Below are 15647 nucleotides of genomic sequence, written 5' to 3' on the forward strand. Positions count from 1 at the left end.
TTTATTTTATTGCAGTGCTAGTGCTAGTTTTTTATTTTATTAAATTTAATTCTTTACTTCTTGCATTTTCATTCAAAACCTCATTAATTATAACGGCTTTGTTTTAAAGCTTTCGCCAAAAGTATTTACCGGTTCAGCAGCTTTTCGTTCCCACGGGCACATATCATTCTGATTGCGCTTTTAAGCACATTATAAGCGAATAATTATCTCGAATACTAATTCCTAATTCAATATTATTTGCGTCTGTGGCAATTAATGAAATTTATAAGCGCATTTCGATTGTGGTTTAAGCAGTAACATAAAATTGCCGATTATTTGCCAAATAACGGGTGTTTGCAACGCCATTTTGAGTGTGTAACGGTAGTTATTTTGCAGCCAATCACTTTATATATTATATACTTATATATGCACAGACTTGTATAAAGGTATGTAACACTCTCTATAGAGATTAGCGGCAAATGAGCTCATTTGTCTAGAAAACCGTTAGATTGTAAATAAGTTGAAATGCACTGGGTAAAGCGTACTAAGTACGAGTGGCACTTCTTGTTATTTAAATTTTAGAAAAAAAGCTATTTGTTCCAATTCTAGTTTTATGTGTTCTCTACGCGGTATACATACCCACCACATGCATAAATGTCACCACAGTCATTAATCACGCCATACAATTGATTTGTTAAATTGACAATTTCTCTTGATCGGTGCACTTCAGCAGCATACTGCCATGCAGATTGACACATTTTTCGTGATTTCAACTTATTGTTAACGGTGTTTGTTTTTGTTATTTTTGTGGTCGCTTTTTCATAAAATAAAATAAAGAAGCATTCAAATTTCGTGAATTTCGACTGGTACGTGCGGAGATCCATTCGATTTATGCTTTTCGGAAATCGATTCTTATCATTGTCATTGTCTGTCATTGGCAACGCTGCCAACGCACAATTACCCAACTATTTGTGTGCGCGCGGAATATTTAATTTAAATCCCGTCGAAAAATGTTGTTGTTTTAATTTCTGTTGGTTTGTATATTTTTGTTGCAAATTCATCGATTTTGGTCACCTCATTTGCTAAAAGAATTGCGAAAACTATTTCTAGTAGGCTTACATAATCGGCTATAACCGCGAAAACGTTGTCTAAGCCGATAAAAAAAGAAGAAGAATTCTTACATAATATTTACGTAGCAGAACTGGTGGCCCAAGTTTTCACACATTGGATGTCTCTCTGCAAATTATTATAAAAATTTCTGAGCTCACGCATGATTGAATTTTAGCACTCATCTCGAGTGTGTTAGTCAAAGGCCGGCAAATTTTCAAATTCTCCATCATATTTAGCACCTAGAGTCTTTCTAGCTAACGCAGGTTAACGAACTCATTGGACATAATTTGGGCATATAGATATTTACATATCGTTCACTTGCCCCATATTAGCTTGTACAGCATTTTTTATTAAAACCATATAACTCCGTTAATTTAAATATTGAGAAAATCGTCTAAAAATATTGGAATTACTAAATACCAGGTTTTCCAATAGGAATGATAAGATTTCTAAGTATCATTTCGGGCATTTTTAATATGTCGAGATCTGACATTTTTTTCATTGTATTTGGTAATGTTTACAATTTCATCATAGAAAGACACAAGAACAACATTTACAGATTATTAAAATTTTATATCAAAATAGACGTTCTCTAATTGGAACTTTTGCCATTTTATGGTAATAATCGTCCACATGTGTTCGCTATTCGTCGAATTGTTAAATTTTTTTTTTACATAATGCTCAAGTGGCAATAAGAAAAAGCACCGCTCGAAGTAATGAAAATATTGCTGCCATTCAGACAAATGTTCCAAGACGTTCTCAAGAATTGGGACTGTCTCAAATCACAATCTGACGGATTTTGAGAAAGAATTTGGGCTTGTATCCTTATAAAATTGTTATCACTCAAGAACCGAAGTCTTTGGACCACCGTAAACGACGTGAATTTGCTGATTTTACCTCGGAACAACTTGGAAACGATTTTTAAGAAAATCATCTTCTCCAATGAGGCTCATTTTCATCTGAGTGATGCGGTAAATAAACAAAACTTTCGATTCTGGTGCAAATAAAATTCACATATTATTTATGGACAACCATTACACTCACCCAAATTGACAGTTTGTTGTGGTTTTTGCTTTGGTGGGACCCTCGGTCCGTACTGCTTTCGAAATGGAGGTGGTAACACCGTTATTCTCAATGGAGAGCGGTATACTACTATGGACAAAAAATAATACAACTTTGTTCATATTTATAAAATTCCTTGTTTATTTTCCAAAATCTATGTCGTCCTTTGTGTTGGTCCCAATACACTTCTGCAAATATTTCTTCTAATCGTCCAAGCAGTTGTCAAAGTCAATTGACTCAAAACGGTTTCTCCGAAGTCACACGAAGCTAAATCAGGTGAATACGGTGGTTGCGGCACGATATTGATTGAAAATTTGGCGAAAAACTTACAAACAATCATTGCAGTATGCGACGGTGCATTATCGTGGTGCAAAAAACAAGAGTTGTCGTCCCATAAGTCCGGCCTCTTTTTACTAATAGCTTCGCCCTAACGACGAATGATATTCCTTGTTCATAGTTTCGCACTTCGATAATTGAAAAAAAAACATATTCTTCCTTTTTGACATGCTTTGTCGTGGGTTTCCGGCATCAGTTTTCGACCAATTGATTATCTGTTTTCGGATCGTAAGCATAGATCCATGATTCAGCGTCCATCATAATATTAATCATGACATCCTGGTAGTCGAAAGACAGTGTTTCCCTGACTCTCTTTACAAATTTAGAGATTTGAGGTCAATCTCAAAATAGTTTTAACTGATCCTACTGGCATTAAAACGTTGCCATTAAGATCTCTAAATGTTAATTCGCACGTTAATTTCGTGATGCAGGTAGTTCATCGTCTACGCGTTCTCGATCCTCTAATCTATACCAATGAAAAACACTTGCTCGCGACAAACAGTTACCACCGAAGGTCTTTTTTAACATTATGAACGTTTCGAACCAAACTTCAATTTTTTTATTTTGTTCTTAAAAAGAAATTTTCATATCTAAAAAAGTACCACACTATCGCTTCACAGTACCAGGGGTCGATTCCAATTTACGACCAACCGCTGTAGTAGATAAATATTAAACTCAGATCAAATTCGTACTATTCTAATGAACGTTAATTAGGCACAAGTGTTCAATTGTTTTCTGTCCGCAAAGCCGTACTATTGTAGATCTCTCACACTTCTCATATTCTAATTTTTGTACCAACAATAATATCAGGTAAATTAACCACAAGCGAAAAACCATTTGTTTGTCGAGGGCTCATTCATTAGAAATAATACTGGTTTTCCTGCTTCACTTAACACCGTTATCCCAATCGTAATTAAAAGAAAGCTATGAGCAAACGCGTAGCGGTACGTCACAGACCCCAAGGAAAATAAAAGTTCATCTTTTCGTCTCCTCCATCACAAAATCCTCAATTACAATGGATATCCTGGCACACCTACACGCCTACACGCACACACATGTACAACAAGGTGCAACGGTAAACCACAAATCCCGCAAGAATGTCTGACGATGGCTTTGGCATCGATGGATGCTGGTGGATATTCCAATTACATGTAAATCCATTGTTTACCAGATGTTTGCGAAATGCTCGCAAAAGGAGGCGAATATGGGACTGGGTAGAGTGAAGCATAGTGAATGAGGATTGCCTACTGATTGGCAGCTGAGAACATAAAGGCTGTTGAGGATGTAGGCAAGAAAGTGACTTCATGGCAGCGCTAATTTTAATTGAGATCAAAATTACAAACTCGTTTATTAATACATAATTTATACTACATATTCAATATATATATATATATGTATATATTAGGGTGGCTCTAAAATATAAATATGGTTGAAAAACTATTCACTTTTTAGTTTCGAAATACATATCTTTAAAACGTAAACCTTTCCAAACTAGTTTGGGCAAAACTTTATTAAACCATGATGACTCTCCCAAACGGTTTCTGAATAGCTTACCTACATCAAAACATAAAAATCGAAATATCCAGATATAGTTCAGTTGCTTAGTCCATGACGATTAGTCATGCCTTCGGATGTCTGCACCTGACTCGAATGAGATGAACCATTGTTTCCCTGCTGCCTTGCTCTAGACATGTCCTGCAGTCTTGATCTATCAGGTCCATTGCCCTCATACAATAATAACAAAGACCTCAACTTAAAATATACTGCAGTTGTCCGGCAACTTAAAAGACTATTTATGCCTTACTCTAGGCAGTATATTTCCGCACCAACTTCATCGTCCATTTTGAAGCCATCGGTACATTTGTTTAGAGTGTTACGCATAGCTAACATAACTTTACGCCTGCCATCTTTTCCTATATTTACTTTGAACCTCTTTCCCAGTTGAAAAGTAGGATCATAAATATAACCCTAGTTTGCCCAGCCGCCGCTTACCTTCGGGTAAGGTTCTGTGTGTAAATTCTCCTGCAGCCAGTAGTCGTACCGCCGATTTGCTGCGCAGTTTTCAGCGCAGATATCTATAGGTTGACAGTTCAAGAGCCGCCGTTGGAGTTGTTCTTAAAGCTCCCGTTATGCAGCGCAGCGAGCCTTTGAACCTTTTCTGTTCACCATACTACTGAACCGTAGAGCAGAATTGGTATCACAATAGCTATGTAGCACCAGTGCATGAGAGAGGCATAGACCCCCTTGTGCGGATCATCTTCCTACATACATATCAAGCATTGCTAGCTTTTCTCCCTCCACGTAGTGCTTCTACAGCAGTTTGTGGTCCAACGCTACCTTAAGGAACTTGGTGCGGTCCTTGAAAGAAAGTTGTGTCCCATTTATCGAAGTTAAACTCCTTAGATGAATTTTGTGCTTTTCTTGTGAACACAATCAGATTTGTTTTTTTCCGGGTTCAACCACAGACCTGCTTGCGATGCCCAATCCTTTACTGTATTGACTGTGGTAGTCTGTCTTAATATTACACCTCTATCGTATATAGACACCTACCCTTTATTAAGATGGCAATGTCGTCCACATATGCCACTATCTTATGAACTTTGCCGGTGTTTTTTAAGGGTAAGATATTTCAAGAAATTATTCATTGGAAGATAGATGATGTTGTTGGCAGCTAAATATTTGAAGGACTTTGTCTATCTAAACATTATACATAATACCACTACATTATTACCAACAAAAATCTTAGTCTAGAGATCAAGCGCACAATAACTCTTATCTATAGGAATCGGTTGCCTAGTTTGGGATCGGTAAGTAATTGGAAAATATATCCCTTTGCGAAGCAGAAATGTGGACGATGACGAACCTAGATGAAAAACAGAGAAAACGAGAGAACTATCCCCTCGAAGATCCTCAGAGCCGTTCGCATGAGCGATCAGTAACGAAGAAGAGGGAACCACGAACTAGATGAGATTTAAGGCGAAATAGAAAAAGTTAGGCGTTTGTATGGAAAACGATACTCTATGGAAAATCTTCTTCGATTCATGATCCATGAACAATGAAAACAAAAACGCACACGCACTCAATGGAAGGACCAAGATCGTCTAGGTCCAGACGGACTCATAGTTATGGTAACAAAGAAGAAGGAGAAAAAGTATTGAAAAATAAGGAACAATAAATGTCATTTCGAATCGTCTGTTCTTCATTTCTCTAAAGCAGTGGTAGCAAATGACAAAATTTCAAGAAATAAGAAATCAGACTCTTAGGAAAAAAGTCAAATAACTCTATATGAAGTTCTTTGCACATGACCCGGCCATTCGGTTCTTGTTAGATTTTATCGTAACTTTGATATTATTTGTTATATTTTCTTTTCATTAATCCGCTGTTGGGTTAAATTATATACACTGCAATTGTCAACGTTACTAAGCCACTATTTTGGACGAAGTTCTAAGATCTTATTGTTTTTGGGTAACACTTCTAGTCATTTCAATAATTTCGTTTTAACTAATCGACATTGTTTTCTTCCACAAATGCATTCAATAGAAAGTTAACCTGACAAAATTCATTTGGTTATATGCGAAACTTTGAGGATTACCCTATTACCAAATGGATCTTAGTATATAACAGCGCCAGCGAGGGATTTCGCAATTAATTCCATTGTAATGGCAGAAAAACGTCGAAAATATTTTATTAAATCGCGATGCCGCCCCATAGTCAGCAAAGTCAGCAAAGAGACTAGCCACATAACAATATTAACGACGGGCAAGGGTCAGTCCACAGTCGACAGCCAACAACTAATTGCTGCAAAGCTGTAAATTAAAGTTTAATCAAGCACGCAAAATCACAGAAATTTTGCAAGAAGTGCGAGAAATGCAAACATTTCAATGCTACGGCATGCAAGCGTACATAATTTAGGCCCTTGGCTTTCCTTTTTTGTTTTTGCTTTTGTCGAGTTTTTTCTTACGCAACTTGCAAGTTGGAGGCGAATAATTTTCAGTTCATAAACAAGAAGGCGGCCAGCAGGCATGTCTGTCAGCCGCTATGTGGCTAGCAAAGGTGTAGGTATTGTTGTTGTTGTTAATATTATTKCCACTATTTTCGTTGTTGACTTAACGCCCCGAATGTCCTTGTGATTATAAATGGTCAGCCATCAGCTGAACTGCCACCGCTGCAGGCCTCAATACGCGAGCAAAGAGAGCAACAACCACACAAGTGACGAGAAGCCAGAAAACAGCGCCGCAGCCACGGAAGAAGGCGAAACCCGATAAACTGCGTATGAGAATTATTGCAAATCTTCAATATTATGGCGCTGGCAATAAAATCGGACAGGCCCTCTGCCAAACCATGCCAAACCGGCAAGCGCACAACAACAAAGAAGCAAGAAAGGGAGTAGCTGGCAAATAGAAGTCTTCAAAACAAGTCTATGCGCTGTCCGAGGAAGCAATAAGGAAGAATCGATAATGCTGCGGTACTAAAAAGGGGCTGGTGCTGCGTAGCAAGACATTCAATTTAATGTGACGTCGAGCCCTGCGGTGTGTGGCGTGTAGATCGCAAGCCATTGAGTCTCCTCACCTTCGCACAGCACGTTGGACTTGGAATTCTTGCCGCATGCGCTGCATCTGGCGACAACTTGCAACAATTGGAGCAATAAATTGCAAGTTCTTGTATGAATCTGGATTTATTTTTGTTGTTGTTTTGTTGTAGCTACGCATGTGTACAACATGATTAGTTGTCTGATCGGTTTGCTGTATGGTTTTTGCCTCTCGCAGAATGCGGCATTAAGAAGACATGCATATCTTGTACATAACTCGTGCATTTTGCGGATCGTTGCGTGCATTGAGTGAAGTAATTAATCAACTTTAAATATCTATGTAATGGCTGTGCATTGCATTACTCACAGGTGCAATGGAATTTTTTAGTTCATTTAAAACATTGATCCACGAATGAAGCTGCACGTGTATGCACTATTGTTGGACTTATTGAACTTAATCAGGTTCGGTGATAGTTTCCTTACGATTGCAACAGTTTTAAGCTTGAATCGTTTTTCACTACAGATAAGTTTTCATCGTCAAGTCATCTTTACTGCACACTTCTGCAATATTTGCAATGATTCCGTAGCCGTGATTCCATTGGAAACAAAAATTTTCAAGTAAGGTTAGGTTAGGGGTTAGGTCAGAATGTTGATTCAACATCTCACTTGTAAGAATACTTGTCCTTTGTGTTCAACTCCTAGAGGTGGATCAATAGATTTTTATAGATCGACGTATTGTTTTGAGTTTATCATAAATTTATTGAAGCGACACACGCTGACAGATCAAGCGGACTGCAGCAAATATCTAGAGCAGACACCAGGGAAACAATGGATCATCTCTTGTGCACTTGACCATTGTGCACTTGACATTGGTAAGACTACGCTGTAAGCATCTAGGGGCCTCTCGGTATGATATATCGAAATCGACCTAGGCATCGTAAAGGATTACTGCAACTCACGAACCAATGTACGTACTGAACTCCATTTGGTATCGTAAAGGATCAAAACTGGTCTAAGTTTCGTTTATTTACCTACCACAACTAACCTAACCTATTACGGTGATTAACATTAATCCCAGCCAGTTGGCTTAGTTTGCCAAAAGAGTGTATATTGAGATACTTTAATATCAGTATGTCAAAAGCTGGGCAGTAGCGAGAAAGTGACAGGGTGGTTCCACCTCGCTTTCCTCCTTACAGTTTTGCCAAAGAGCGTAGTATAAAATATTTACACGCCGTACCACGTGTGAACCTATTAGGCAGTGTACAGTTAAAACATCTGCCATTGCAGCGAGATTGACTTGTCAAGAGCCAGTAGCATGGATGATCCCTTACGTCTCACTCTGGACTCAAGGATCTCGCAGTCGTACAAGTAGTTGACCAGCGCGCATTGGTGGTTCAAAGGTTCAACGCCAGAACACAAGAAGACATCAGGAAACCGACTCACTTCTAATCGGAGAAAATAGGGGAAGGAAGGGTGCCATCCCTAGCAAGTTCTTCAGCTTTGGAATTTCTGGTAATTCCGCTATGACCCCTTACCCATACTATTCTAATATGGAAGAAGCTTGAAGCTATTGCTAATAGTCATGTTCACCTAAATTTAAACGACGGGTAAAAGTCCAAATTCTGAGAATGAAATATCTAGGCAGTTTTACCTTTGGCGAAGCAGGAGACAGCCGAAGCTAATATTAGCCGTCATAACAGAATTGTGATAATCTCAAAGTGCTTTCTCAAGTTGTAGGGGTCTTATGATCCTGTTTTTAGTAATTTTAGGTAACACAACATACCAGCGTTATAGGCATCAACTTCTTCGACCTAACCTAACTTTTCTGAAACACACTATCAAAACAAATTTGTTTCAGGTGCCAAAGGCAAGAATTATATTAGCTCTTAAATTTTGTAGAAATTAAAATTTAAACAGTTGGCAACTAGCCTAGACAAATATTTTCTAATCTTAGTTTTGCAGTTTAATTACCATATTTCAGCAATTTTCACTGCACATTTTTCTTGACTTAAAAATTCAAACATGTGTGAACTTTGATACTTTTATTTTTCAAAAATATAACTGACCGATTCTTTTAAAGCAAGGTATTTTTTAAATTACTCAATACTATAATTTGAAATTTTATTAATTTAATAGTATACAAAATTACAACAGTTGGTAACCCTAAACTACCTTAAACTTCACACTATTTAAATCTCTTTGCATTTTTGCACATTCATCGATAATTAAATGAACTTACCACCTATATTGAATTAAAATTTGTAAACAGGTGGCAACACGCTTAAAAAAAATTTCAATTCAAGGACTATTTACACCTTATTTACCATATTAAGTTCATTACCCTATTTCCGCAATTTCGCGTATTTTTGTATAACATTTTTAAACAAGTGGTAACGTTCTTATATTTTGACCTAAACTTGCTAAGTATTTCATKTTATTATTAAAAAAATTTTATAAATACGGAATATAATTTAAATTAATTAATTCATAGAAAGCATTTCTCCCAAATATCAAATTAGGCCTAAAATCCAGCTTTCAGACAAACCATCTAATGAAGAGCTTTGCTAAAAAACAACAAATGTTCGAACCACAATTTCTGCATACTATTAGCGCATTCTAAACCTTAGATCACGTTTCCTCGTATAAGTAACATTTTCGGCAACCATAAATGGGTTACCAATTTAGTGTCAGCATTTACAATGAGTTTTTGCTGGTATTCCTTGATCTGCGCATGCGCAACGCATACAATAATCAAAGCGAACACAATTGCGAAGTGAAAAATTCAAGTCATGTTTATCGCACAAAAAAATTTGGCTCAATGACTTGTGCTGAAAAAATAATTAGGCCCGATTATTAATGGCACGAGCTTATGAAGGGTGAGCTTATGAGCTAGGAAAAAAACACAAAAACACAAAAACACGAAATAATACACAAATCATTCTTAAGTGTCTTTTATGCTGATTGAGTGTTATAAAGTGTCTTGTCGGCATTTCAGAATATGTAACAACAATGTTGAGGCTAGTTATATATGTAACTATAAACGAGTGATGAAGATAACATACGGCTTCTATTCGCCACTTCTCAATACACTTTGTTTATGCTCTGCTCTCTTGTCAACGAGTTTACATGTAAATACAACAAGAAAATTGATATCCAATATTAAAGTCACATTGTTTCTTTCTCATTCAATTTCTATTTGATTTATGTTAGTTGTTTGTTCGATTCGCCACACCTCGGTATTTGGTGAATTCAATACAGCTAACAACGACATAGTAAATTAATTTGTATGTGTGTGTATATGTTCTTTATGTTATAATGTCTTTTCTTTATTGATCTGTCGGAACGAAGTTTTTTAAACTTGAAGTATTTGTTGTTCTATTGATGTAATCTTACCTTTTAACGAGCGCATTGAGTATATGAGACTGAAGCCTTTGGTAAAATTAATCTCATGCAGTCATTTCCGTTTGCCATTATATCTACGGTCCCGCACATTCTTTGTGGTTTATCACGTTCTGTAGGTATTTTATTATAGTTGAAGTGGTGATTCGCAAAACAAAGAAGTCAATAAAACCGCAAGCGCACTTTTAAATGGCGGTACTCAAGTAGCTTACGGTATTTATATGTTTGGTATCCCTAAGGAATTTAAATGATTTAATGAGTAACTATCCAAAGGCATTCTTCGTAATGGGGGGGTTAGCCATAAAAAGTCGCCAATTAAAAATAAAAACAAAAGTTCAGATCAGCATAATTTTTATTTCATATGACGTTCCATTTGATAGCCTGCGGTATGCATCAAAAATAATTTAAATGAAGTCTAGGAAAGTGCTAGTGGGAAGTCAACCGTTCCACACTGCCTTTTGTTCGTTCTCTCTTATAGTTCTCTCATTCACCAAAATATGACAAGAAATGTTGTCATGGCACACAATATACGAGGATAGCAGGTAAATTTCCTTATACTAAGATTATTCTGCTCTATTAACGCTCGTTGAACGAAATAGCACACTTCCTTTCAAGGAATACGAGGTGTGTTCAAAAAGTATCGCGAATTTTGTGTTTTTTCAAAAATTATTTATTTATTCATGTATATCTATTTTGTYCCCTTCAAAGTAATCCCCATGAGATATTATACACTTGTGCCAACGGTTTTTCCAATCTTCGAAGCACTTCAAAAAATCATTTTTTTATATTCTTCAGCTCCTCGAAGTCTTTATCTCGTCAAGAGAGCGTAACGTCGTCCTTCCATGGGCCTCTTCAGTTTATGGAACAAGAAAAAGTCACAGGAGGCCAGATCTGGGCTTATAAGTGTGTTGCCAAAAAGTCGCGCACAAGCAACGATGTGTGAGCAGGGGCGTTATCGTGGTGCAAAAGCCAATTTTTGTCACATCTTCTGGGCCTTCTGAGAACATTTTGTACCACCGATAAACGTTGCTTCGGTCCAAGGTAGCTTCTCTGTATGCCACAGTCAACATTCGGAATGCATCCGCGCACTTAATTTCGTTTTTCACACAAAATTTGATACAGGTTCTTTGATCCATTTTTTTTGAATAGGTAAAAATCGAAGACGATCCAAAACACGTACAAGCAAAGCAGCTGTCAACATAAGTGAGGCATAAGCGAGAGACATGAAATTCAAAATTCGCGATACTTTTTGAACACACCTCGTACGTAAATTTATCGATTCTTTTAATCCGTTTTAGTTTCAAACAATTCTTTGTTAAAATATAAAATTTAATTACATTCCACATCTTTGTCGTCGTCATATGGTAGATTAAATTAGGTTCAATGATTTACTCCCAAAATGGGGATAACACTTCCACCTTGTACTAGATATACACATACAGTCCTTTCTGATGCTAGAAAATAAAACTCATGTATTAAAAAAAAAAAATAATAATAATAATAATTGTATTAATCGAAAACAGGCATTAAGGCCAATATATATTTGCTTGAGCTTTTATTTCTATTCCCATCTCGCCGGAATATCTGAGAGTTTGAGCTTCGACGTGTTCAAGCCTAGATCTCATAACAGTGAAACAATGTAGGAGGAGGTGTTAAGCTTTATCTATCTTTTCTTCCAAACAGCTTCTACATCTGGTATACGGCAAGGTTCTTAAACTTATTGCCTGACCATCAATTGCAGCACGAGCATTTAGAGCCCCAACTGACCTAACCCAAATAACTGAGGGCGAAAAACTCACTAGAACTCTAGCTACCATCGATTGGGCAGCGACAGCAAAAAGCATGAAGTTACCAAGATCGAAAAACTCACTAGACTTTAAGCTAGCCACTTTGAGCCAAACGTATTTTTCAACAGCGCCAGAACTAATGGTACCTCAGCGCCGCTCCCGCTCTCCAGTAATAGGATTCCCGAAAAGAGCGGAGCTTCGACCAGTTCCCATTTTATTATTATAATAGCAGGGCTAAGGTGGATTTTTTTTTTGCCAACTCGTCAACTTTATAGTAACCTACGCTTTGGCATACCCCCTATTCTTACCAAGACGTTATTCGATGTCATTGATAGCGAAGTTAGGTATTCCTTAACTATGTAGCTTTGAAAGCACGAGTTTGGAATCGCTAACCTATTATCATAGAGGATAGCCACTTCCCCTAAGAACTCCAGAGAAGTAGATTCTACTACTAAAAAAGGCAGAAACCTCGTTTTGAAAAATCTCGCTCCCTCCACCAAAGAGCCATGGTAAGATTTTGTTTGGACAAAATAGGTAAAACACACTATGGATTTGCCACGCAGTTAAAAAAAAAAAAATATTGAAAAGTATAATAAAGATATAAGTAAAGATAAAATACAAATTAGATTCCATAATTTAATGATTCCATTATTTGGCGCCAATTCGAGATATCAAGTGCAATGGAGTAGACACCTTCCTCTTCCTCTGATTTCACCCGTTACTGAATCGAAGATCTGTAAGAGGACTTTACTTTTCTATTGCGTACTCTGCCCAAACCAGCAACTGCTGGCAAGAGTGATTCTGCGTTGCATTTCAAGGCCGATATTGTTGTTGGTGTTAATGATGATTACAAGAAAGACGCAATTATCTAAGACTTCGAAGCTGTCAACAATGACGTGAGAGCCAAATCGCGAGTTCGTCGACTATTTGTTTGATAGCAGAAGATATTTCGTCTTGTCCTCTTTCACAAACAGAGTCATATGTTTCGTTTCCTTATCAATTGGGAGGAAAACATAAGAAATGGCTTATTTGATATCAATATCAGTTTTATAGAAGATTGTGTCTTCTCTATTTAGCTCTTCAGTTCGTACATTCCCCACCAATATATAGTAGTAGTATTATAGTAGTATTATGTCATCGAGTATATGGTATAGGCCCTATGACATTCCTAATTACATGCCCGCTTAAATTAGTTATGGCAATAAAACGTATTTTATGTTGAAAATACCATATTTTATGCAAATTCTTTCGAAAACTTCTGCTTGGCGTCAAAGAAACCATTTCAAAACAAAAATGTAAAAGATTTCATTTAGCGGGGCATACCCGTTGTGAGGCATATATTAACTTGTTTAATAATAATCAGCATTTTCAAAATATTAACATTCGTAGTACGAGTCCGATGAACTTGCGCGGCTTCAATTAGTTATTCGTAAAAGCAAATAAATGTCAGCGTTGAGATTCATTAACATACGACCTATTTTCAGCCCGGACGGGTAATGCGCATATATATTTCCCATCGGCAGCAGAAAATGCGCCAAAATAATAAAAATATGCTTAATTAAAAAATAATTTTGGTTTTAGTGCGAATATATTCTAACATATGAATATTTGTGTAATGGTTATGGCTAGAACACTTGCGTATGAAAATTTTAAATATCGATCGATTAAGTTTATTAGTCGGAATTTGCATAATAAATTGCAAGATCAAAGTAAAACTAGGCTTTCTGAATTTTAAAAAGTATTATAGAAAATTTTGTAATAAAAATTTTTAACATGTTATTTCAATTTGTTTACTGAAGAAAAAGCAACAAAAAATTAACTAAATGATTGTACATATGTATCTCACTTTTGACGAAATTTTTAAATCAGACTCAGCATTTTAATCAATAACATTGTTTATACCATTTACGTAATAAACTAAAATATTAATGTCAAAGACATGTCAGCTCTATTAAGCACAAACCGGTACACCGTTCTTTCTAAACCAAATTAGTGCTCTAATAAATACGAAAAATATTAAACTTAATGCTTATATTAAGCGGTGTGCTTTCTTCTTAGATTGTTAACCTTTCGGCTTAAAACTAGCTAAACATTTGATTAAGAAATACATAATGTCAATGACTTTGCATTCGTATTCCCGAGGAATGAAGAAATATATAATAGATTTGTATTTAAAAATATAATATGAAACCTCTTCACATGGTTATTGTTTTGTTATACATAAAGAATTTGAGAGAATAATTTTAGTCCACAAAAACACATATTTTATATTAACATACCATATATTAACAATATCACATTAATTTACCTGTTAATAAACCATAAATAATAACCCATCATTACAAACCATTTACATGATCACGGCAATTTGCTAATTAGCAAGAGATAATCTTTTGAGCAAATGTGTACATACCATACATATGTATGTATATGTGTATATTTTATGGAGGCGTGGATTAATATGCATCAATACAAACCTGTCGTCCTTGCAATTGATTGAGACATAATTGCTGGTACTTCTGGTCTTAATTCAACACACGCTTTATCACTGCTGGCGCTTTAGTATTTAGCTACTGTGGATAGTTAATAAGGAAGAGAGCAATGACTGGTTAGCACAGCTGTCTTCAGTTCGCCAAAAGTTGCGATTCGAACGAACCACTGGAATAAATCAAATATACTGCTTTCTATTATATATAAAGAGATAGGATCCGGTGGTTCCATGTGAGAAATTTGAGTTGGAAGTAGGTTAGGTTTAAAATTGCACACTCTGGCTTTCGATGCTACCTCCTGCTATAAAAACAAGGTCGAAATATATCAAACAATTATAATTAGGGCCGATGTGAAAAAGAAGTAGATATAAATGAAATACTCGTTTACTGGTATAGTCAAACAGAGATAGAATAAGTAGCTATACCATCCAAATGTGGCATCCCTAGATAATTAATTGTTGCTTCATAGGCCAAGCTTTTTCAATTTAAAAGAAAAAGAAGAACAATTTAAAGAAAAAATGTGATTCATTTTTTTTTAAGTAAAAATACTAATACTTTGAAACTAATTTAACAAAAAAAATATTTTTTTCAATTAACAATTGACTAATATTTTTTTCTCTTTCGTTCTAGTTTTTACGCTTAAAAACCTTAATACCTAAGTACACACAATGAAGTCGCTATTAATCGCATTGGTAAGTAAAACAATAAAAAACGTTAACTTTGGCTGCACCGAAGCTAATACACCCTTCACAGGTGCATTTACTTTAGTAACTATGTGTCCAGTTTGTATGGAAGCTATGTGCTATCGTAATCCGATCTGAACAATTTTTTCGGAGATTGTATTATTACCTTAAGAAGTAATCCATGTCAAATTTCGTGAAGATACCACGTCAAATGTGAAAGTTTTCCATACAAGAACTTGATTCCGATCTTTCAGTTTGTATGGCAGCTATATGC

At 36.1% G+C, this 15647-nt stretch overlaps 1 protein-coding gene across 1 annotated transcript in view; it reads left to right on the forward strand.

Moving 5' to 3' along the window:
• The window catches only part of LOC108976062, a 31762-nt gene that overhangs the window by 2576 nt on the left and 13539 nt on the right, over nucleotides 1-15647 (forward strand). Inside the window, exon 2 of the mRNA XM_018945004.1 lies at nucleotides 15321-15382. Coding sequence (XP_018800549.1) covers nucleotides 15359-15382 — 24 coding nt within the window. The 5' untranslated portion in view covers nucleotides 15321-15358. The remainder of the gene's footprint in view (nucleotides 1-15320; nucleotides 15383-15647) is intronic.

This window comes from Bactrocera latifrons, unplaced genomic scaffold (genome assembly GCF_001853355.1).
Source record: "Bactrocera latifrons isolate USDA-ARS-PBARC rearing strain unplaced genomic scaffold, ASM185335v1 scaffold_0, whole genome shotgun sequence".
Lineage (NCBI taxonomy): Eukaryota > Metazoa > Arthropoda > Insecta > Diptera > Tephritidae > Bactrocera > Bactrocera latifrons.